Here is a 23,490-nt window from a genome sequence, read left to right on the forward strand (position 1 = left end):
AAGAACCTGTTTAACAGTGTCATAAAAACCCAGAGAGAGTATTCAGGAGGAGACAGAGGTCAATAGCGTCACATGCTGTAGAAAGGTTTAAAAGGAGGCAGCTAGGTGTCACAGTGGATAAAACACTGGCCCTGGAGTGAGGAGTCCCTGAGTTCAAATCCAGCCTCAGACCCTGGGCAAGTCACTTAACCCCATTGCCTTGCCAAAAGCAAAATAAACAGAGAGGTTTAAAAAAAAAAAAGGTGAGAACTGAGAAAAGGCCACAATATTTGGCAATTAAGAGATCAATGGAAACTCTATTATTTAAATTTAGTTTTTTATTTCACAAATCAATTTTCTCTCCTTCCTATCCCTTGGCTCCTATGAAAAAAGGAAAACAAATTCCTTTTTTAACAAATATGTATAGTCAAACAAATTTCCTCATTAGCTATTTTTAAAAAATACACATCTCATTCTTCATCCTAAATGTATTATTTCTCTATCAGGATGTAGATAGCAAGCTTCATTATCAGTCCTCTGAAATTCTGGAAGCCATTTCATTGATTGCAGTTCTTATAGTTTTCAAAGATGCTTGTTTGTATAGTGGTATTGTTATTGCACAAATTGTTCTCCAGGTTTGCCTCATTTAATCTTCATCAGGTTAGACAAGTCTTCAGAATTGTTCATTTTTATAAAATTGATGTTATAGTATCAATTTTCCTTCTGGTCCTAGTCACCTCACTCTACTTCAGTTTATACAAATACTGCCATGACTCTTTGAATTAATTTATTTCCTCATTTTTTACAGCACGATATTCCCCAGAGAAAATTATCTAAACTCTTGAAGCTGAAGATAGGAGAAAATTTTACTGATGATGTGCTTAATATAAAAATGGAATTATGACTTTCCTAAACTTTGGATAGTCTTCAAATTTCTCCAGGTACCACCTTAAGAAAGGAAAAAAAAAGTTAATTTAAACTTAAATAGAAACAGGGCCTCTGTATATAAGGATCCTGCCAGCTACACATTGACTTAGTTTTAAAGTATCTATACTTCATTATATTTTTATCTATGTTGTTAAGCATTTCTCAATCTGGTCTGGGCTGCACTCAGGGGAGTGTGGGCCTCATGTGGCCCTCTTGTTTGACACAGCCTAGAACACTGAGAAACTAAATAACATTCCTAGGGTCCCACAACCAGTAAGTGTTAAAGGAGGATTGGACCTAGGTCCTCTTACCTCCAAGCGCCACTCCTAATCCATTATACCAGGAAGCCTCTCAAGGTGCTAAACATAGCACAAAAAACATTAGTAATGACTATGTGCCAAAAACTGAAAAACGATTAAACAACATGTTGTGGCTTTCAGGTTAAACAAGCATCTGAAATGTTTCAAAACAGGATGTTAAGTTCAGCCTCAGTGAAATAAAGTTAATAACATTTGGGTATTGGAAAAGCTATTATATTAATAGCCCTTCTTAAATTGAGCAAAGATTGTCAACTTTGACTTCTTCACTCCATAAGCACATTTAGGATCATTTATTTGCATTTCTGAGCAGTTTTATCTTGGATACTGAAAGGTGACTAGTACTTAATATCAAAAGACCTAAAAGCTATGACTGTCACTGTGCCGTAGCTAATGAGAGAAAAGAGGGTTGCTTCACCATCTCTTAAACAAGTTGGATGTAGTCCACTGTGGAAGGGATATCCAACTCAATTATAAAAAGTTAGGGACGACACACAAAAACAAAGGATGATCACAAAACAGAATGACACAGAATCATGATGGATCCGGTTAAAAAATAGAAAAGTTGATAAGTGGAACACATTAGATAAACTGTTATTTATGGATGTAAAAGAACATAGTAGCATAGATAAACCCAAACATTTCAACTACTGAGAGAAAAGCACACAATTTGACACAAACTACTGGGAACCTGGAAAGAAGTTTGGCAGAAATTTGATACAGGCCAAAATCTCACACTGTATGCCATAATCATCTTCCAATGAATGTAACTTAGACATAAAAGGTCACATCATGACTAAATTAGAGAAGCAAGGAAGACAATGTCTTTCACAACTACAAGTAATGGAAAAGTTCATAACTAAACAAGGAATGGAAAGAGTCACAGACCAACCACAATTCCTGTAGGCCACCCACACCTCCTGACAGAGGTGATAAACTCAAGGTGCAGAATAAGGCAAACATTTTCAGGCTTATGAGCAATGCAGGAATTTGTTTTGTTGACTATGCATATTTACTACAAAGGTTTTCGTTTCCCCCTTTTTTTCAATAGGAGTGGGGATGTAAGAGAGGAAGCTAGTGATAGGTTTGCAAAAAAAAAAAGTCAAAGAAATTTTTAAAGATTAAGTTTTTAAAAATTTCAAATTGGTATTCTTTCCTTCTCAGCTCCTCCCTTCCCCTCCCCAATTGAAAAAGCAAGAAAAATGAAACCCCTCTTATAAACATTGTTATAAACATGTATAGCCAAGAAAGCAAATTCCTTCACTGGCCATGTCCAAATATATCTGTACTCTAGGTCCATCACCTTTGTTAGGAGGTGGGTAATATATTTCATCTTGATTCCTCTGGAATTGTGGTTGACCATTTTGACTGTTGGTAATATACAGAAATGCTGATAATTTATATGAGTTTATTTTATATCCTGCAACTTTGCTTCTGAAGTTAATTGTTTCAATTAACCTTTTTTTTAAGTTGACTCTAGAGTTTTCTAAGCAAACCATCAAATTATCTGCAAAAGTCATCACTTTGTTTTCTCTTTGCCTATGCATACTTCCTTAATTTCTTTTTCTTGTCTTATTGCTATAGCCAGAATTTCTAGCACTGTTTTGAATAATAATGGTGATAATGGACAACCCTGTTTCACCTTTGATTTTACTGGAAGCCACCAGCTTATCCCCATTACAGATAATGCTGGCTCTTGGTTTTAGACAGATACTACTAAGGAAAGATCTGTATATTCCTATGCATACTAGAGGTTATTTTTTTTTTAAACAAGATTAATTTTGCATCTTGTTAAAAGCTGTTTCTATTGATAAAATCACATTTTTGCTGTTCTTGTTATTAATATGGCCGATTATGTTTATAATTTAACTAATACTGAACTAATGTTGCATTCTTGATATAAATCTGGCCAGGCAATAGTGTATAATCTTTGAGATGTGTTGCTGTGGTCTCCTGGCTTAAATATCTTATTTAAAATTTTTGCATCAGTATTCATTAGGATACTGGTCTATGCTTTTCTTTCTCTGTTTTAACTCTCCTTGGTTTGGTATCAAGACCACATTTGTATCATAGAAAGAATTTGGTAGGAGCCCCCCTTTTCTTATTTTTTTTTATACTATTGGAATTAATCATTCTTTAAATGTTTGATAAAATTCATTTGTAAATCCATCTGGTCACTGGGTTTCTTTGAGTTCATTTATGGACTGTTCAATTTCTTTTTCTAAGATTGGGCTATTAAGGCCTCTATTTCCTGTCTTGTTACAGTAATCTAGGCATTTTATATTTTTTGTAAACATTAATGCATTTCACTGAGATTGGTTATATCACTAAGCAAAACAGCTCCTAATCATTTCTTCTATTTCTTCATTGGTCAAGAGTCCAACTTTCACATTTTTGATATTGCTAATTTCTTTTCTTTTTTTTCTTCTAATTTCTTTTTCTGATACTGGACTATTTAAATAATCTATTTTTTTCTTCTGGTAAGCTGGCATGTTATATTTTTGTTAGTATTCATCCATTTCATCTATATTATCAGTTATGTTGGCATATGATTTCTGATAGCCACTTTTATTTCATCAATTGTGAATCTTCCTTTTTCATTTTTGATAAGAACAGTTTGCTCTTCTGCTCTTTTTAAGCCAAATTAACTGTTTATCTATTTTATTAGTTTTTCAAAGTTAGCACCTAGTTTTATTTATCAATTAAAAAGTTTTTGTTTGTTATTTGTTTTTTTTTTTTTTTTGCTTTCAATTTTGTTAATTGCTTCTTTGATTTTCAGAATTTTTATTTGGTGTTTAATCAAGGGTTTTGATTTGTTGTTTTTCTAGTTTTTGTAGCTGCATGATCAATTAATTAATCTTTCTTTTGTTGATGAAAATATTTAGAGATATCTATTTTCCTTAAGGACTGCTTTAGCTATGTCCTATAAATTTTGCTATGTTTTCAATTGGTGCCATTTTCTCTGATGAAATTTTCTACAATTTCTATGTTTTGTTCATTGACTCATCAATCTTTTAGGATTGAGTTATTGAGTCTCCAATTAATTTTTTCTCTCTGCAAAGGCCCTTTAATATAATTTTTATTTTATTGTGTTCATGTAAAGAAGCAAGTATTTGTGTTTCTGCATTCATTTGTGAGGTTTTTATACCTCAGTATACATGGTCAGGTTTTGTAATAGTGACATGCACAGCTGAAAGGTATGCAAATGCCTTGCTGTTTCCATTCAGTAATCATCAAAGATCTCTCATTTCAATATGTTTTGAAGTTCTAGTCAAGGTCTTCTTGTTTATCTTTTTGTTAAATTTGTCTAGGTATGAAAGGGATACATAGAGGTCCCTTACTATTATAGATGTACTGTTTATTTCTCCCTCAATTAACTTTTCCTTTAAATATTTAGACGCTATATTGTTTGCTGCATATATATTAAGTACTGACATTGATGTATAAGTTATGGTACCTTTAAGCATAATGCAGTTTCTCGGCTTATTTCTTCATATCAAGTTTATTTTTATTGTAGCCTTGCCTGAAAAATCATGACTGCCATCCCAGCTTTTGTAATTAAGACAAAAGAAAATAAGCATATGGAGTTATTAATATTAAAATAAAATATTACCTGTGATGCTGTTGCGCTCTGGCACTTAAAACACAAGTTGTAAATAGTGCAAATGCAATGCCTTCAAAGGACCAACTTGCAAGAGCATATCCATACCATTCTATCACCTCTCCAGAGAAATTGGCTGCAGTAACATATTCAAACAAGCCTCCTAAAGTTAATGGAAGCAAAACAAAAGAGTAAATTTACCATGAAGATCCTCCTCACAAAAAAGTGAAGTGATATCAGTTCATGAACATTAACTATTTTCAAGTGATTTGTTTCATTGGCTTCCAGAGAATATGAATTTAAATACGAGAAATCTCTTCCTTTCAGAATGTACGTGGTGACTGGTGAGATTGGATAATTTATTTTTATCTTTCCAATTTCTATTTTTACACACTTCTCAATTAAGCAGGGCACTGAATGTATTTAGCAACTTGGTTCAGATTTGTTTAAAGTTAAAGATATGGATCTAACTCAGGTTAGCTGAAGTTAAATTTTTCTGCTTTATCAATATTGCTGAACTGACACTAGATCAATTTTAAAATAAAATAAAATAGGACTGTATAAGCCCCAAAGCCATTACCAGTAGATATGTGGTCAAGGATGATAACAAATGGTTCTCAAAGGAATTGCAAGCTATTAACAGCAAAATGAAAGAATGTTCTAAACCTCAAAAAAGAGAAGAAAATAAAAAATAATCTCCACTAAAATTGGGAAAGATAACAAAAATTCAGCATAATCAATGTTGGAGAGGTTGTAAAGAGATAGGCACACGAATACATTATTGATGGAGTTATGAACCGATATAACCATTCTGGAAAGCAATTTGGAATAACTAGTGACTAATAAGAATCTAATAATAATAAAGGACAAAAATGTCCATACCCTTTGACTCAGAGATTCTACTGTTAATCATATCCCCCAAGAAGGTCACTGGTAAGAAGAAAAGCTCCACATAAATAAAAATATTTATCGCAGCACTTTTTGTTGTAGTAGGAAAGAACTGAAAACAAAGTATCAATTGGAGAAGGCTAAACAAATTGTGATATATGAATGCAATAGCATATTACTATACTATAGAAAACATGAAGACTTGCACAAACTGATGGAAAATGAAGTAAGCAGAGCCAAGAAAACAATATATGCAAAGGCTACATACAACAGTTTCAAAATGGAAAGAATAACGACCACAAGGGAAGAAAAATTTGTTATGAAATTATTAGGAACCAGCCTGGCCCCAAAGAAGAGATATGTGAAGCCACCTCCCCTCTTCTTTTTCAAAGGTTGGGGTCCACAGAAGTGAGACAATCAGTTTAATGAAATTTTTTTCTCTTCTTCCTCTATTTTATTTTTAAAACTTCTGTCAAAAGGGATAGTTCTCTAGGAAAGGGGAAGGAGACTTGTAAGAAGAAATACAGGCAAAGTAAAAATAAAAGATGTCAATTAAAATCTATTTTTTAAAAATTCTTATGATAAAATGCTTCTGCGAAGCCACTGTAGAACAATTTGCAATGTTAGGTTCCTCAGTCCCCTTCCAAAAGGGTTTCTACTGAATCTGATCCTTGACGAAAAATAACACATTCTTTCTGAATCTTTGGGCCAGGAATTGATCAGTGTTCTTTGCTTTAATTCAACTGAGACAAGGACAGTGATAAAAAGCTTTACTAAAAAAAGAAAAATTAATGGAGGCAGCTACGTGGCACAGTGGATAGATACTGGCCCTGGAGTCAGGAGGACCTGAGTTCAAATCCAGCCTCAGACATTTAACACTTACTTGCTGTGTGACTCTGGGCAAGTCACTTAACCCCAACTGCCTCACCAAAAAATAAAAAATAAAAAAAAAAATAAGGGAAGATTTAAAATAAAGCAAAATTATAGACACATGAGACAACTGCCAAGTTAAAAAGGTTTAAAATTAGTCAACAGGATACTGTCTAATAAGCCTACCAAAAAACCCTAATCTTTAACCTCTCCCCAAATCTGCTGACTCCCTGATATGTTCCTAAACAACTCAACCACTTAAATGGAAAAATTGATGCAGGGCTCCCTTACATATGGGAAGTTATTCTTTGTCATTTTCTCTTAAAGCTACTTGCCTAACAGTTGAGTCTCTAGTAAAATGCCAAAGGCAGCTCCCATTTGTGGGGTATTTTCTGTGTATCTCAATTTCCAATTTAGGCAGCTAGGAAGAAAATTCCTTGCCAGCATACTGCAGTTGAAAGAACGTTGGATTTCACTTTTTTTCCCTTTATCTATAAATCATATCTAATGTACAAGGCTACTAGAAAAAAGGTCATCCAATAATGGTTCATTGAAGTGTAGAGTGGAGCTGGTTGGAGATTCCCTGCAGGGTAGTGGTGACACCAACATTGTTGAACTGACGCAAATAAGCACAAATAATAGAAGGGTCTGCTCTTTTCTTAGGGAATATCTCCATTATGCGGCAAAGAGCCTTCTGAGACTTGTCAAAGGTGCCATCACTTTGTGGTAGCAAAGCAACAAAAACCCCTCAAAACAAAGTAGATGTCCATTGTCTAGGTAATAACTGAGCAAACTGTAGTGGAGAAAAATGGAACAGTATTGTACTGTTAAGAAATGATGAATATGAAATAACCACAGAAATATGGTAAAGATCTGTGAATTAATGCGGAGTAAAATACAAAGAACTAAGAAAACAATATCCAAAATGACTTCAACAGTATAAATGGAAACAACAACAAAAAACCTTAAACATTGTTTAATTATAATGACTGTGCTAAAGAAAGTTCACTTCCCTTCCTCTCTCCAGATATGGTGGAATATTATACATATCATCAGATATGGTTCATATATTGGTAAGTTTTGTTTAACTATTTCTTTTTCTTTCTTTAATAATACTTGTTACAAAGATAGAAAGCAGAGTAGGGGAGAAGGGAGCAATCTATTTGGAAATGAACACAATATAAAAATAGCATTAAAAAAATGGGAAATTTTTTTTAAGAATGAGAATACGAGCAATTCAGAGAAACATAACAAAATGTATATGAACTGATGCGGTTAAAAAAAAAAGCAGAACCAAGAGAATGGGATTCATGGTACACACTCCTCCCTGAGGTGGAGCTGCCTAGATTAGAAGATAAGCTAATTCTCACTTCAGTTCCCTATGTTTCGCCAGCCCCAGATCCCCAGACCATACTTTATCTCATCTAGCCATCCATCAAAAGGCTTAGGCATAGAAAGTGGGGGCATATTGCCCATTATCCTGCCACTCTCTAACTGCCTTTTCCCTACACTTTTCACCTTCCACAGGGAGAAATAATCAAGTCAATAGTACTACTGCAAAGGCTCCATTAGCAATCCCTATCACTGACAAGGACTACCCAATAGTTGAGTCTGTAGTAAAATGCCAAAGGCAGCTCCCTTTTGTGGGGCATTTTCATAGTAAAGAACAAAGTTCCTCTTGCTGGACACTACTCCCCAATGTGTGTTGTAACCCCACAGTGAAACACAAGCTCCTTAAGGCACTGTTTTAATTTTTGTTTTTCAACACCTATTGATTAGCACAACGCCTGGCACACAGTAGACACTTAATAAATGCTTGCTGATTAACTGACTGAATGAATACAGTACTGTAGACAACACAAAAAACCATGTTAACTTCAATCATGTGAGTCTTGGTCTCAAAGGAAAGATGATAAAACAAACTTTCTTTCTCTTGGTAGAGAAATGGGGACTATGGGTTCACTATGTTGCATATGCTGTCAGATTTAATCATTGCGTTGAGTGCCTTTACTTAGGTTTTAAAAAAAAGATTTGTTATAAGGAAGCGTTCTAATTTGGGATATCAGGAAATAACTTTGAACATAAAAACAGAAGATGAGAGTAGAGTCAAGACAGTAGAGTTGAGGCAGCAACCCAGTGAACTTTCTCAAAATTCCCCTCCAAACAACTTTAGAATAATGTGTCAAATAGCATTCTGGAGTAGTAGAGCCAACAAAAGGTAAGACATTTCTCTAGCCCAAGAAAACTTGGGAGAATGAAGGGTGAGGTCCGTGACATGGGGGAAGGGATCAGCTTGGAGTACACGCAGCGGCAACTATAGTGGCGGGCCTTGGAGGTGGTTGAGAAACCAGTGGTGGCAGCTTTGGAAGCTCTAATCCTAGAGACATTCCAGAGTAGAAAGGGGCATTAGTGCTTTTGGCTACATGGGAACAGGGGGCCTTCCAGTGTTAAGACCAGAGCACAGATTGAAGAGAGCAGTGATCTCACCTCTCCTCAGATCACACTACGTTGGAAGCAATGAAAACTTACAGACCCACAAAATTGTTCTGAAAACAGCAGCATGAAAAAGCTTGATGCTTGGGACCACAGGTGAGTAGAGCTTGACTTTAACATAAAATTCAAAGTTAAGAAAGAGGCTGGAAAAATAAGCAAACAATGAAAAAAAGAACCTACCGTAAAAAGCTACCATGGTGATAGGGAAGATGAAGACACAAATTCAGAAGAAGACAACAATATGAAAATAGCTAAAAGCAAAGCTTCAAAGAAAAAGGCAAATTAGATACAAGCCCAACAAGAATTCCTATAAGAGCTAAAGAAAGAAATGAGTGATACAAGGAAAATTGAGAAAAGAAGTGGGAATGATGATGCAAGAAAATTATGGAAAGAGATCTAAAAGTGTGCTAAAAGAGACACATAATAATACTGAAGAAAATGATACCTTAAAAAACAGAATTGGTCAAATGGTAAAAAGAGGCACAAAAATTCACTGAAGAAAAGAATTCATAAAAAGCAGAATTGGCAAAATGGGAAAAAGTAGGTACCAGAGCTCACTGGAGAAAAACAATTCTTTAAACATTAGAATTGGACAAATGGAGGCTACTGTCTATGAGATATCAAGAAATAATAAAATCAAAAAGAAAAAAAGAAGAAAATGTGAAATATTTCATCAGAAAAACTGACTTGAAAAATAGATTGAGGAGAGATAACTTAAGAATTATTGGACTACCTAAAAGGCATCATTAAAAAAAGGGCCTAGACATCATCTTTAAAGAAATTTTCAAGGAAAACTACCCTGATATCCTAGAACCAGAGGGTAAAACAGAAATTGAAAAAATCCAGATATCACCTCCTGAAAAAGATCCCAAATGAAAACTCCCAGGAGTACTACAGTCAAATTCCAGAGCTCCAAGGTCAAGGAGAAAATGTTGCAAGCAGCCAGGAAAAAAAACATTTAAATATAGTAAAGCCACAGTTATGATCACACAAGAATTAGCAGCTTCCACATTAAAGGAATGGAGGGTTTGGGATATAATATTGCAGAAAGAAAAGAAGCTAGGATTACAACCAAGAATAATCAACCCAGAAAAACTAAGTATTAATCTTTCAGAGGGAAAAAAATGGATATTTAATTAAATAGAGGATTTTCAAGCATTCATGACTAGAAAATCTGACATTCAAACATAAGACTGAAGAAAAAAATAAAAAGGTAAACATGAAAGAGAAATCACAAGAGATTTACTAAGGTTAAAATGTTTACCTTATTATATGGGAAGATGACACATGGAATTCCTAAAAATTTAACCATTAGGAGTCTACATAGACAGAGGGCACAGATGTGAATCAGCTATACCGGGATGAACTAAAAAATGAAGAAGTAAGAAAGAGTAATGTACTGGGACAAGGGGGAAAGGAGAGGTAGAATGGGAAAAATTATCTCACATAAATGAGGCATGCAAGGAAGAACAAATAAGTGTCTGAGGCCAAATTTGAACTCAGAAAGATGAGTTTTCCTAACTCCAGGCCCGGCACTCTATCCACTGTGCCACTTAGCTGCCCCTTTTGTAGTTACTACCTTGTAGTTAACTACATTGTATAAATTTGTATTTATTCACTAATATTTATCCTGTATATATTTTTATATATATTTGTCTTCCCCATTAGAATGTAAGTTCTTTGTGAGTAAGGAGGAAGCAATTAGGAACTAAGATCTTTTAGTTTTGTTTTTTTTTTTTTTAAAGTGCTTACAAGTTTCTTTATAAAGATGTGATACTAGTATAAAATATTGTTTTCTTTTCTCAATTTATAGTCTATTAGTATGTGCTTTTATACAATGCTCAACTGTATGTTGAGAAAGGAAAAGTTAAAATATGAACAAAATGTGACCTTGAATAAAAATTTGAGAAATTTTTTTTTTTTTTTGCAAAATAAGCCAGTATCTCCAGCATGTTTGGCTGTAAAAACAATATGCCATAGCATTAGTCTTCTCTGTAAAAGGGAGGGAAGGTGCACTTTCTCAATCCCTTTCAACTACAGGGTTCAGTTTACTTTTTTGATTCTGCACACCCACATCATGACTGGTTCTGCTAACTTCACCAAAGCAGAGATTTTTGAGGAAGTGATGTGGAGGATGCATTCGAGAAGGGTGAGGCCAGCAACCAGTTTAATTAATAGATTGATGGAATAGTCCAAGTTAGAGGTAATGAAAGTTGGGGTAGAAGTGAAGAGAGTGGAGAGAAGGACATGGCTGTAAGAGAAGCTGTGGAGATATAACTGATTAAATCTGAGGGGTAAGGGAGAAAGAAGAGTTGAGGATGACTTGATTTTCAAATCTAGGTGACTGGAATGATGCTGATACCCTTGACAGAAACAGGAAGTTTTTAGTGTATGGCTATGGATTTAGGGGAGAAGAAAATGAGTTCTGTACTTAAAAGGACCAGCTATTCCAGTATAATAGGGTTAGTTCTGGTTTGGGATGATCTGTACCCAAAGGACAGGTATCTTTGGAAAAGTTTTCATTCCCTTGGACTCCACTGCTGCCTAGAGTAATTGTAAAATGCTTTATGAATGACTTTACATGGCATAACTGAGTAGCAAATAAGAACACCATTCTTATTTATGCCCTCATTTCACTTCATTAGCAAAGTATAAGTCAAAGCTCTCACCCTTGCCTTTTCACCTAGACTACAAAGTGGGAGGCAAGAACTGAACTGGTGTAACACAAATGCACTATGAATAATGATGATAACACCTCATATGTATATGGAGTTTTACAAAGTACTTTTCTCACAACTCCTTGATCTCTAAGTTCTTTGATTCCAAATAGGTAGTTTAGATATTATTATTCCTCTTTTACTGAGAGCAAAGAACTGAAAACGCATGCTCATGCACACACGCACACTTCACTATAATAACCAGATTAAAAGAAATTGAAATCCAAAAGCCTTTAAAACAATCTTAATTTGCCCACATAAAACACAGAACATTACTTAAATGGTTCAATGGTGTGGTTGATCATGACCCTGAAAGCTCGTTAGGTAGCTAACATTATACTCAAGTTGGATCCTTATCAGTATCTCACGTGATTTTTGGTGCAATGCTAAAATAAATTCATTAACAGTTCATTCTAGCAGGATTTCTACTTACCTCTTGGTATTTTGTACCCAGTCTCTCCTGGTTTTCTCAAGTTTCTTAGGATATTATCAGAATAGATATTTATTAACATTCCTAACAGCCACATGGCACAACCTCATGGGGAAAAGAAATAAAAGTAAAGACTGCTTTAGTAGTTATAAATAATAATTTATCTACAAACTACACTAATATAAAATCTTTCTAAAACAATTTAATTGCTACTATTATGAGGACTGCTTCCTGTTTTACCACCCCCTTGGATATTAAAAAAATTTAATTTTCTGCTTCAATCATTTAGGGACTATTAATAATACAATCTCCCAGGCTCCATATCTTTGTAGGAGAAATTATTTGTACTATGTTAGAAAGTGAGTAAACCTGTTTCTCCACCTCATAAACAAAGCACAAGGTAGAGTTCTCACCCACAGCCAACGTAGTCAAGTTGTGGTAAAAGTCACATATTTTTGGAAAGAATAGATGGTTGAGGGCACACAGGATACCTGTTGGAACAGTTTGGTAACTGAGTTGCCAGCTCAGGCAGATGGGGTTGCTAATGAAGGGTGAGAAGAGTTGTATAAATGAACCGAAAGGGTGAGAAAGAACATGCTTGTAAAAACTTTTATGGTGAAAGGGATGCTCTGAGCATCATCATCACCATCATATGCAGTAGTAACACATGAAAAACAATGTCAATGATATGTATAACTGGAAAAAGATGTATAGCTTCAATGATACACAAATTCTAGAATCTCAGGATTGGAAAGGATCTCAAGAGATCTGGCAGTCCAACCATCTCCTCATCAATAAACATTTAAGTACTACTTGTCAGGCACTGGCTAAGCACTTTATAAATAACATCTCATTTTATCCTCACAACAACTCCGAGAGGTAGGTGCTACTATTATCCATGTTTTACAGCTAAGGAAACTGAAGTAGACAGAAGTTAAGTGACTTGCCTAGGGTCACAAAGGTAGCAAGTGTCTGAAGTAGGCCCACTATTCTATCTACTGTACACCTGACTGCTTCAAGGAAGCACCTCATTGGAGATGAAACATACAGAATAAAATAAACACACACACATATATGTATACACACACACATACACATGTTAATTTTGAGGAGAAGGCATTAATAGCTGGGGAGATCAGGAAAAGCTTTAGGTGCAGCTTGAGGTGAGCTTTGAAGAAAAGGGGAGATTCTAAGAAGCAAAAGAAAGGACACGGTAAATTACAGATGTTGGAACAGCCTGTGCAAAGACTTGGGAGATGAAATGTCATGTGTGAGGAACAGCAGGAAGGCCATAAAGGAGAATAACCTTTAATAAGGCTAGAACAGTAGACTGGAGCCACATTGAGGAGGGCTTTAAATGCTCAAGAACTTGTATTTGATCCTAGAGGTAATGAGGAACCAATGGAGTTTGTGGAGCAAGGGAGTGACATGGTAAGACTTTTGCTTTAGGGAAATCACTCTGGCAGTTCTGTGTACTCAAGAATGGAAAATGGTGGGATTCAAGGTAATGAAGGGTGAGAACTCCACTCTGTGTTTTGACAACGAAGTAGAAGAATGGGTATTGCTTCCTAATACAGTGCTAACAATTCCTCTATAACTAGGTACTTTACTATGATGGCCATAGTGAGCAGTGAGGAGATCAAAGTGATACAGTGAAATAAAACTGACAAAAACTTGAAACCAATTGGATATGTGGTATGGTGGAACCCTTGAAAGAAACAGGAGTTTCTTTCCTACTTCTAGTAAAGAAGTAGGTTTCTCTAGTAAACATTCTAGTAAAGGTGTAGAAAGAGTCAAGTTCTGTTTTGGACATGTCATATTTGAGCTGCCTGTGAGACATCTATTTAGAAATGTCAAATAAAGAGTTGGTGATGTGGGACTGGAGCTCAGGTGAGAATCTGGGGTTGGATCTGGGAGTCATCTGCAAAGAGATTATCAAAGCCAGGGGAATCAATGAGAAGAGGAATTGCTACAGAATATCACCCCCACTTAGGGAAGTGACATGGATGATGACCTAGGCAAAAGAGACTAAGAACAAACAGACAAGTAGAAAAAGATCCACAAGACGGTAGAGTCATAGACAGAAAAGAAAGTCCATCAAGGAGGAGGAAGTGGTCAACAGTGTCAAATACTACAGCTGTCACAAAGAATGAGTTCTGAGAAAAGGCTATCAGAGTTGGCAACTAGGAGAGCATTGGTAAGTTTGGAATGAGCAATTTCAATAAAGTAATAAGTTTGGAAGGCAGATTACAATAGGCTGAGAAAAGAAGTAGAGGAAATGTGAGTAGACAGTGCTTTCTAGGAGTTTGGCTTTGAGAGGGAGGAAAAAAATAAGATGATAGCTTGAGAGGATGGTAGAATCAAGTGAGATTTTTAAGGATAGGGAAGATCTAGGAATGTTTGTAGTCAGCAGGAAAGAAATCTGCAGTTATAGAAAGACTGAAGGTTGGAGTGGTAGAGGGGGTGTTAAGTTTGTTTTTTTGTTTTTGTTTTTTAATTACATCAACCTGAAATTTACAGCTCTGCAACTTCTATCCACTACTCCTAGTTTTGTCCCCTGGGTTCAAGCAGAACAAGTCCACTCATTCTTTTTATTTAATAGTCCTTAAGATACTTGAAGGTAGCTATCATATCCTTCCCTAAGGCTTCTCCACGCTAAACATGGGGACGTGTGACCTAAGAAGTACCTTCAGCTTCTAAGATGTCATGGTCTGAAACAAAATATTTTTCATGCATGTGGGATACTATTTCTAGTCTGATTGTCACCAAATATTTACTAGGCTTACAACCAGTTCACTGATTTCCTCTATGGTTATCAGCTGAAGATAAAAAATTATTAGTCAAATCGAGATATTTGCCTTCCCCCCCACAGACTAATTTTTCATTATTGCAAAACAATTATGATATAAATCTCTGATTCTTATTACAGATAATATAGGTACTTTAAGCTTCCTTCCAGTTTTAGATTGTTCTCTTTGAGCCTACTTACATAATGAAATTAATGCTGCCTATGAAATATGGATTCTCTGGGCCTCAGTTTCTCCAGCTGTAAAATAAGGTAAAATAAGATAAGATCACCTTTAAGGACTCTTCTACCTCTCCACTGATAATCCCAAGATCTCTGATTATATGGTCCACTATTGAAAAATTTAAGATAGTTATGTGCTAGACAATTTAAAAAAGAAGTAATTCATATTTATGTAACATTTCAAAGTTTACAGATTACAGAATGTCAATTGACAGGCACCGCAAAGGCCATCTAGTCTAGATGAACATGGTTCTTCTCTATAACATACCAACAAGTATCCAGTCTTTGCCTGAAGACTTCTATGGAGAGAAAATGTACTGCCTCCCATCTATTGCCTTCTGTACTGTTCTTATTATTATTAGAAATTTAAAGCTATCCAAAGTTGATGTGAAGTCCATGCCACTAATTTAAATTAAATACAAAGATGGTAGGTAAGCTAGCCTTCATATACTATAATGTTTTATTATTTAAATGAAGAATAGGAAAAACTGTCATTTTTACACTAACCCCAAAGAAGGTAATGGAATAATTATAATCTCCATTTTACTGATGAGGAAATGAAAGCCCAGAAAAGTTAAATAAGCCAAGACTAAAATCTACTTCTTTTGACTCCAAGAATGGTGTACATTATATGATGTTGGCTCTCAATTGCAGGAATGCTATTTTATTATGTAGTTGGTTATCAGACTCACCTGTGATAAAACGGGGATCTTTTACCCAGTTTTCAGAGTATACTGCATAATTACTCAAATATTGGCTTTGTAAGTATCCATTAAGCGTACAGAACATGAATGCCGACAAGAATACGAGGATTGGTACTGGCTTTCCTCCACGAATCAGAAAAGGGAAAATTAATGACCTAAGGAAAAGAAGAAATAGGTATTTTAATATCCAAATGGATCTGTGATCTTAACAAAGTGGATACTCCCTACAATGACGCAAATTATCTATCTATGTTTAGCCATCCTGTGTGCCTCTTGTCGCTTTCCTCCCATTACCTGCCAGGGATGGGGAAATGGGGGTGGATGGGTTGGTTTACTCAGTGTTCTAGACCCAAGTTCAAATCCCTCATCACACACTTCTGAGCTGTGTGACCCTAGGCAAGTCAATAATGGATTTTGCTCCAGATTCCTCATCTGTAAACTTGAGATAATAAAGCTATCAAATGAGATAAAAATTTTAAGCATTATATAAAAGTTAGCTTTTAAAAAAGGATGCTCAACTACTGTGAATAGGTTTGAAATTTCAAGCTGATAGCTATTCCCAATCAGCTTGGCTGTGTGATTAGTGTTTCAAAAACCTTAACACCAAGGATGGGAGGTGGTATTGTTTTCCTTTTGCCTAAAGTCACTATATGCCATAGAGAAGCAAGTTTTTGGTGTAAAATGAACTGTGACCTCAGTTTGGAGACCTGGAAAAGGTGTAGCTCAAAGAACTGAACAACTTACTGACATTCAAAAGTAGACACAAGAGAGTATCGTCACTGGCAGTCTCTTATTAGTGGGACACACTGTTGCACATATCATAAGAGGAATTGTCCAGCACAACACTGATGGCAAGCTCCACTGTTCTCCTTCCCCTCTATCTCTCCCACTATTCCTTTTTATTTGAGAATTAAGAAAACAAACACAAAAATATCTCAGGCATGCTTTATAAATGCTAGAAAATCTCATGAATGTGTGAATATACCAATCATCAGGAAACTCCAGGTTGTCCTGGCATATAATACTGCCCCACCCCTCCCCAACACTGAAAAGCAGGGGAGGCAAAAAAAAAAGATTATTGTAATACCCAGTTAAACCAAGAGCATTCCTAGATAAAGCTGTCAGGGCAATACATATACAGAAAATTAAGAAGCTTTTCTTTTCTTTAAGATCTATTTTTTTTAAATTTATTGATATCTTTTTTTTTTTAAATAACTTATACTTCTCAGTATATTCCACCCCCTCCCACAGGGCAATTCTTACAACAAAGAATTTTTTTTTTTAACAAAGAATTTTTAAAAGATGAAGGAAAAGCAATTCAGCAAAACTGACCAACACATAACCCAAGTCTGACATTCCATGTAGTATTTCATACCTCTAATCTTCAACCTCTGTACAGAAAAGAGGTGTATCTCTTTGGAGCCAAGTTTGGTCATGTTAATTTCACACTGGTTAGTTTTGATTGTTTTGTTTTTCTTTCCACTTACACTGGATGTTATCGCTTATGTATGTTGTTTTCCTGGTTCTGCTTGTTCATTTTGTACCAGTTTATACAATGATTCTCTGTATTCCCTGTATTCATTTCATACAGCACAGTAATAATCCATTCCATTTATGCACCACAACTTATTTAGCCATACCCCAATTGTTGGGTATCTATTTTGTTTCCGGTTTTTTGCAACCACAAAAAGTGCTGCTATTACACACACACAACATGTATTACACAGCAATATAATATAAATTTCATATTACTGGCATATCATGCTAATTATCAATAGTATTAATAGAATATAATGATATATTGATATATGGTATAATATATGAAATAAAACCTATGTATATATATACATGTGTGTATATATATATACACACATATACATATATATGTGTATACACACACACAAAGATATCTTATTTCCTCTTCTTTGACTTCCCTAGTATAAAGGGCTGTTAATAAATACTAGATTGTACATTGTATATGTCAGGGGTATTTTTTTTTAAGTAACATTGTTTTCCAAATCAGGCACATTCTTAGTACCAACAATGAATCCATTTTCCCCATTTATCCTTGTTGTCTTTGAAAAGATTGAAGAAGTATTTATTATACTACCTCTCAAGCACTGGGCAATGGGATTGAAATCTAAAACTGAAGACAGTTCCTCCCCCAAAGGAGCTGATATTTTTATATGGGAGACAACACATAAAGGGGAGTAAGTCAGTCAACTAGCATTTATTAAGTACCTATTATGTGCCATGCACCGTTCTAAGTGCTGATAATAAAAAGAAAGGTAAAAACAAACACCCTCAATCTTAAAGAACTCACAGTCCAATGGAGGAGACAATATGCAAACAATTATGTACAAGTGAGATATATACAAAATAAATTTGGAGGTAGTCTCAGAGGGAAGGTACTAACATTAAGGAGGATCTGGAAAAGCTTCTTGCAGAAGGTGGAAATTTGGCCAGCAGTTGTGGTAGACAGAGATGGCTATTTTTACTACTGTACAGTAGCAATGGCAGTATTGGTTTAATTATGGCTACAGTATTTAAAGAAACGGTGCGAGATGCCTATGGCTGCTAGTGGTAACATAGGTGGGATTAAAGTAAACCATGGTGGAGCCAGCTGAGATGTAATGGGTCAAAAGCTCTTGTTCTTAAATATTTGCAAAAATTCCCTATATATGTTGGCTAGCAGACTATTATGAAAGATACTTATTGCAAATATTTCCTGTAATTGCTTCTTTTCTAACTTCAGCTGTGCTGATTTTGTTCATATAAAACCTTTTTAATTTTATGTAATCATTATGTAATCATTCTCCATTAAAATGTAATCTCTTTGAGAGCAAGTGTATTTGTATTTGTATTCACACTGCTTAGCACAGAGCCTGGCAAAACACAGTAAGCACCTAATAAATGCTCTATCTAGAAATCTTCAAGCAAAGACTGAATGATTACTTGTCAGGTATAAAGAGGGAATGAATTCTTGTTTAGTAACAAGTTGTACTAAATGGCCCCTTGAAGACCCCTTTTTGTGTGTGATAACAAAAATCCAAGAAGTCTCTATGATGAGAGTATAAGGCAGGAGGAATTAAAATAGCTGGAAAACCTCATTGTTAAAATGACAAAGGTTTACAAAACCCTGCCTTTTTCACAGAGTATCCTGCTTATTCATCACAATATTTAGGGAAGTGTATAAGTACAAGTAGGATAGACATCAGCAAGATAACTGGTATTGAGAGTCATGCGTATATTCATTTATTTTGGGTTTTTTCCTACAATACTAATTCCTAGAAGAGAAATTATACTTTTAAGGAAGCTTTACACAATTAATATTCTTGTTACATTTTAATTTTGGAAAACAGACACTGAAGCCAGCTAACACACTGATATAATTTGACTGACTATGGTAATCAATTATTACATACTCTATACAGTATGTTTGCAGAAAAATACATGTGCATATGGAGGGAGAGAGGAAACAGGACTGATGGTGTTCAATTACAGAAACAAATATACTTCTTTAACAATGTAGCTTCAGAAAACTTCAGAAACCCATAAAAAACTACAGGTATAACAGTTAAAAAATAATTCACAAGAAAAGATATTTTGTGCTCTTTTTGAAATATTTTGAAAATAGTACTTAAAGACAACGAAGAATTCAGTACTTGCAGTGCCGTCAAATGTTAAGACCAGCTATAAAATACAAGCATAGCTGGATTTCTTTGGATGATGTCAATTCCTCCATCTCTACTCAATGGCTCAATGACATTCAATGGTTAAATGACTTCTTATCTGGTAAGACATTACTGATTCATTACAGGTTAGATTAAAGAATTCCAAGTCCTTTGTAACTCTGAGAGCCTATGATTTTAAAATCTGTTTTCTCTCTTTACTAACTAGTAAATTCAAAGCTGGGTTTTTAACTTGGAAAATAAAAGTGACCTTGTAGGTTTGGGGTTTTTTTCAGCCTTTCAACATTCATCATTGGAAAATTTACTTAGATCTGCCTTCCTATCAGCACATTTGATACAGTAGTTGGTTTTATGTAACACTGCATGGTTTTTCCACAGGTTCTGTTTCCCATTGAATGTATTAGTTTACTAAGCATACCAGCCAATGTTTTCTAAATAAGTCTCCAAAAATCAGAGGACAGCTGTTTTGATTTTGCAAACTGTATGTACATTACTATACAACAACTTAAAAAAAAAAACCACTTTATGTAGACAATTGAAAGTGTGCAAGGAGACTAATTCATATTTGGATAGGTTTCCGCATGTCCCATTGGCTATTCCTTTACCCCTGCTCAGATTAAGTATTTGCTCGTCTAGAGCTCAAGCTAGATTTGGATTATTCCATCCATCTTCAGTCTGTGACAACCATTCCCATGGTATGATTGGCCTCAAGGGTTTCTCTGCATTTTAGGAAAAAGTCCTTCACAATGCAGTAGCATTCCTATTTCCACACAGAGGTTTTGTAGAAAGAGACCAGGAAACTTGGGTTCTACCAACAAGGCAAATCAAAATTTCTCTGCAATCAGTAACTTATAAAATCACTGACTTGGACTAGACAACCTTAGGGATTCCTACCAGTTATAAAATTGCATGCATGTTTTGTAATTCTTGTCCTCTGAACAACCACATCACATAGGGCATGATGCCCTGAATGTAAAGGGTTACTAGTCTCTAATAGCTGATAGAGAGGAAAAGGCAAGGGAGAAGGACATGAGAACAGGGAAGGAAAGGGATTTGATGCAGACACCAATCCCAAATTTAAGTGGTATATGAGCTGGGAAGCTATCTGTGCTCCTTAAACTGATATTCTTAAGCATTTTTTATTGCAAAAGATGTTGCCAAAAGTATTTCCTGTGGGGAAACATTTAAAAATAAGTTTAAGATCCCAGATTAAGAGCTAGACAGCACCTTTGAAACCATCTAAGTCCAACTGTCACCATGGTGTTGTTATTTCAGTTGTGTCCAACTATTCGGGCTGGAAGGGTTTGCTGCCTTTTCCTTCTTCAGTTCATTTTACTGAAGAGGAAACTGAGGAAAACAGGGTTAAGTGACTTGCCCAGGGTTATATAGCTATAATCCTGCAAAGGCAGGATTCAAACCCAAGACTTTTGACTCCAAATCCAGCACTTTTCACTGTACCATGTTGGCTCTTCCGATGTATGTCAACAAAAAACTATGATTGTATATTAATTTACAAACAAAGCTTTTCAGGAATACATTAAATGTGCAAAATGACGGCATACTGTTAACAATAACTTTATTTCTTTATATGACTAAATTTGATGTTAAGTTTTACAAGTCTTCTGAATTTGGGAGCAAGACAAAGTTGAGTGATACAAAGAAACAAAGCTTCTATTTTGCCAATGCTAAACACATTATTTTCATACACACAAATATTCCAGTGATGAACAAATACTGATTGAACGGTTCCTCCTCTTCTTCTTATCTAAACTTCGTAACATTGAATGAACCCTCAGTACTGCATACCCCAAAAAGGAAATGTGTTTGGCCAAAGAGGAGCATTTATTAGAAAAAATAATATCTTTCATATTCTTTCCCTTTTCTCCACTCCAAAGGACAACACTACCCTAATTCAAGCACTTCTTCACTTCTCACCTGGCCTCTTTCAATAGCTTCCTAACTGATATTACCATTTCCAGTCTCTCTCAAGTCACTTAAATTCAACAAGCATTTATTAACTACCCAACATGTGCCAGGCATTGTGCTAGGTCTTAGGAATGCAAAGTTAAAAGTAAAATTCTCTGCCTAACTTAAAGCTTGATTCTATTGAAGGAAAACAACAAGTAAACAGGTAAGTAAAATACTAGAGACAGACATACAAACTTTAGGATAACTAAAGGTGATAGATACCGTGAACTACGTCAAATACATCACAGATGTTGAGCAATTTCCAACCACCTTCAGGTTTCCAGGCTAGTCTTGTCTCCTGAAGTTATCAAATCTATCCAGACCCCTAGTTTGGAAGGGATTTCCCTCACAAAGTCCTACATCGGTGCCATATTGTGCCTTGGTTCTCTAAGGCAATCCCACCAGAGGTAAATTCTGGTAATTACTGTAGCTTCTATCACTTTATAAAGGCTTCCTGGCATCCAATGGGGTCAACTTTACAAACACTAGCTAACTACAGGCAGGCTCATCACCAGTAGGCTAACACAGCATCAATTTCTTTGGCCACCGTAGGTGGTCCTTTGTTAGAAGAGGCTACACGGCATCACTATTAACGTCTTACCTTACTGGAAAAAAATGAGCCAAAGAAAACAAGAAATTACCCTTAGCTCCTACAGTGAATTTAAAAAGTGAGATTAAAAAAAAAGAGGCAAAGGTTTACTAAATGGCCGAGGTGGAGGGGGGTTGCCCGGAACCGCGTGTCCTCAGGAGGAGGATTCCATAGCTGGACAACACATATCCAGGACAAAATAGGAGCCAACCCTGCCTCTAGGGGCAACGGAAATCGGACCCCTCCGACCTTGCGGCTGGGCGCTCTCCTTTCATTTGAACGCTCTTGGCACCCTGGTCTCTTCCTCCTTTGTCTCCTCCTGGGGACCAAAACTCACCGGGGTGGGGGGAGTGCTTTGAAATGGGCTGAAGGTCACCCCCGACTCCAGACGCCCCTGGTTCCTTTGGCGAGGGGAAGGAGGAGGATAAAGAGAAGGCGGGACCCTCCTCACCCCCAAACACCGTTACCTTTGCAAGTAGTGGATGATGAAGATGGCCAGGAGGATGAGATTGGGCCAGTGGCTGAGGCGCTGGGCCGGGGTGCAGGTGACCACGTAGAGGGGCACCAGCAAGCACGGCAGCTCCTGCACGGCCCACGCCAGCTTCCCCGGCAGAGTCAGGCCGAAGCGGGCGCTGGCGTGGCGGCCGTAGCACCGTCCCACGACCGACCTCAGTACCCAGCACGTCAGCCCCAAGAACCCTACAAGGAAGGAGAGCATTTCCATGGAACCTATTTCTGCCGCGAGCGTCATGGTCCCGGCAGGAAAGACTGGGGCTCGCACCGAGCCCGGGACGATCCGCGAGGGTGGTCCAGCAACGACGCCCCGAGGGGCCGGGGGCGAGGGCAAGACAGAGCAAACACTGGTCTGGGATCGAGGGATCGGCTTTATTCCGGTCTGGCCGCCAGACCCCGGGACCAGGATAAAGCGGAGCTTAGAAAAGACGAAATAAGCCGGCTCCCAACAATCAACCAGCAGGAAAGGTGAGCTGAAGATTTCAAAGGAGGAGGCTGAGGGGAGGGGCCGAGGACGTCGATTGGACAGGTGGGCCTTTTAACTCCCGAGGAAGGCTTCCTATTGGACAAAAGGGCCTCCTTTCTCTCCGCCCTCCATCTCCCCACCCCCACATGTGACCTACTCTGAGCAAATCAAAAATGCCTGTAATTCTGAGAGTCACCAGCTCTCTCCAGCCGCTCCTCCGGTCTCCCCAGACCCGCCCACGAGCCGCACAGCACTACGCCTGCGCCCCCAGCTTAGGGGCCATATGCACTGCCTGCATAACAAGGCCC

The 23,490-nt window shown here is 36.6% G+C and overlaps 1 protein-coding gene across 1 annotated transcript; it reads right to left on the reverse strand.

Annotated features, from left to right (window-relative positions):
- Window positions 1-377: 377 nt before the first annotated feature.
- SRD5A1 (steroid 5 alpha-reductase 1) lies at window positions 378-23,208 on the reverse strand. The gene is made up of 5 exons (XM_027868977.1): window positions 22,671-23,208; window positions 15,943-16,109; window positions 12,226-12,327; window positions 4,837-4,987; window positions 378-927 (listed from the first exon to the last, which is right to left on the reverse strand). Exons 1-5 carry the CDS (start codon window positions 22,952-22,954, stop codon window positions 861-863), a joined length of 771 nt encoding a protein of 256 aa, XP_027724778.1. The 5' UTR covers window positions 22,955-23,208; the 3' UTR covers window positions 378-860.
- Window positions 23,209-23,490: the final 282 nt, after the last annotated feature.

This window comes from Vombatus ursinus, unplaced genomic scaffold, assembly GCF_900497805.2.
Source record: "Vombatus ursinus unplaced genomic scaffold, bare-nosed wombat genome assembly UNPS02014791.1, whole genome shotgun sequence".
NCBI classification, from domain to species: Eukaryota; Metazoa; Chordata; class Mammalia; order Diprotodontia; family Vombatidae; genus Vombatus; species Vombatus ursinus.

Coding starts and splice junctions, on each gene's coding strand:
- SRD5A1 (XM_027868977.1), bottom strand. CDS start 22,954: ATGACGCTCGCGGCAGAAATAGGTTCCATGGAAATGCTCTCCTTCCTT. Junction 4,988..12,225: donor TGGGTACAAAATACCAAGAG/GTAAGTAGAAAT, acceptor CATTAACTTTAG/GAGGCTTGTTTGAATATGTT. Junction 928..4,836: donor AGAGCGCAACAGCATCACAG/GTAATATTTTAT, acceptor TCCTTTCTTAAG/GTGGTACCTGGAGAAATTTG.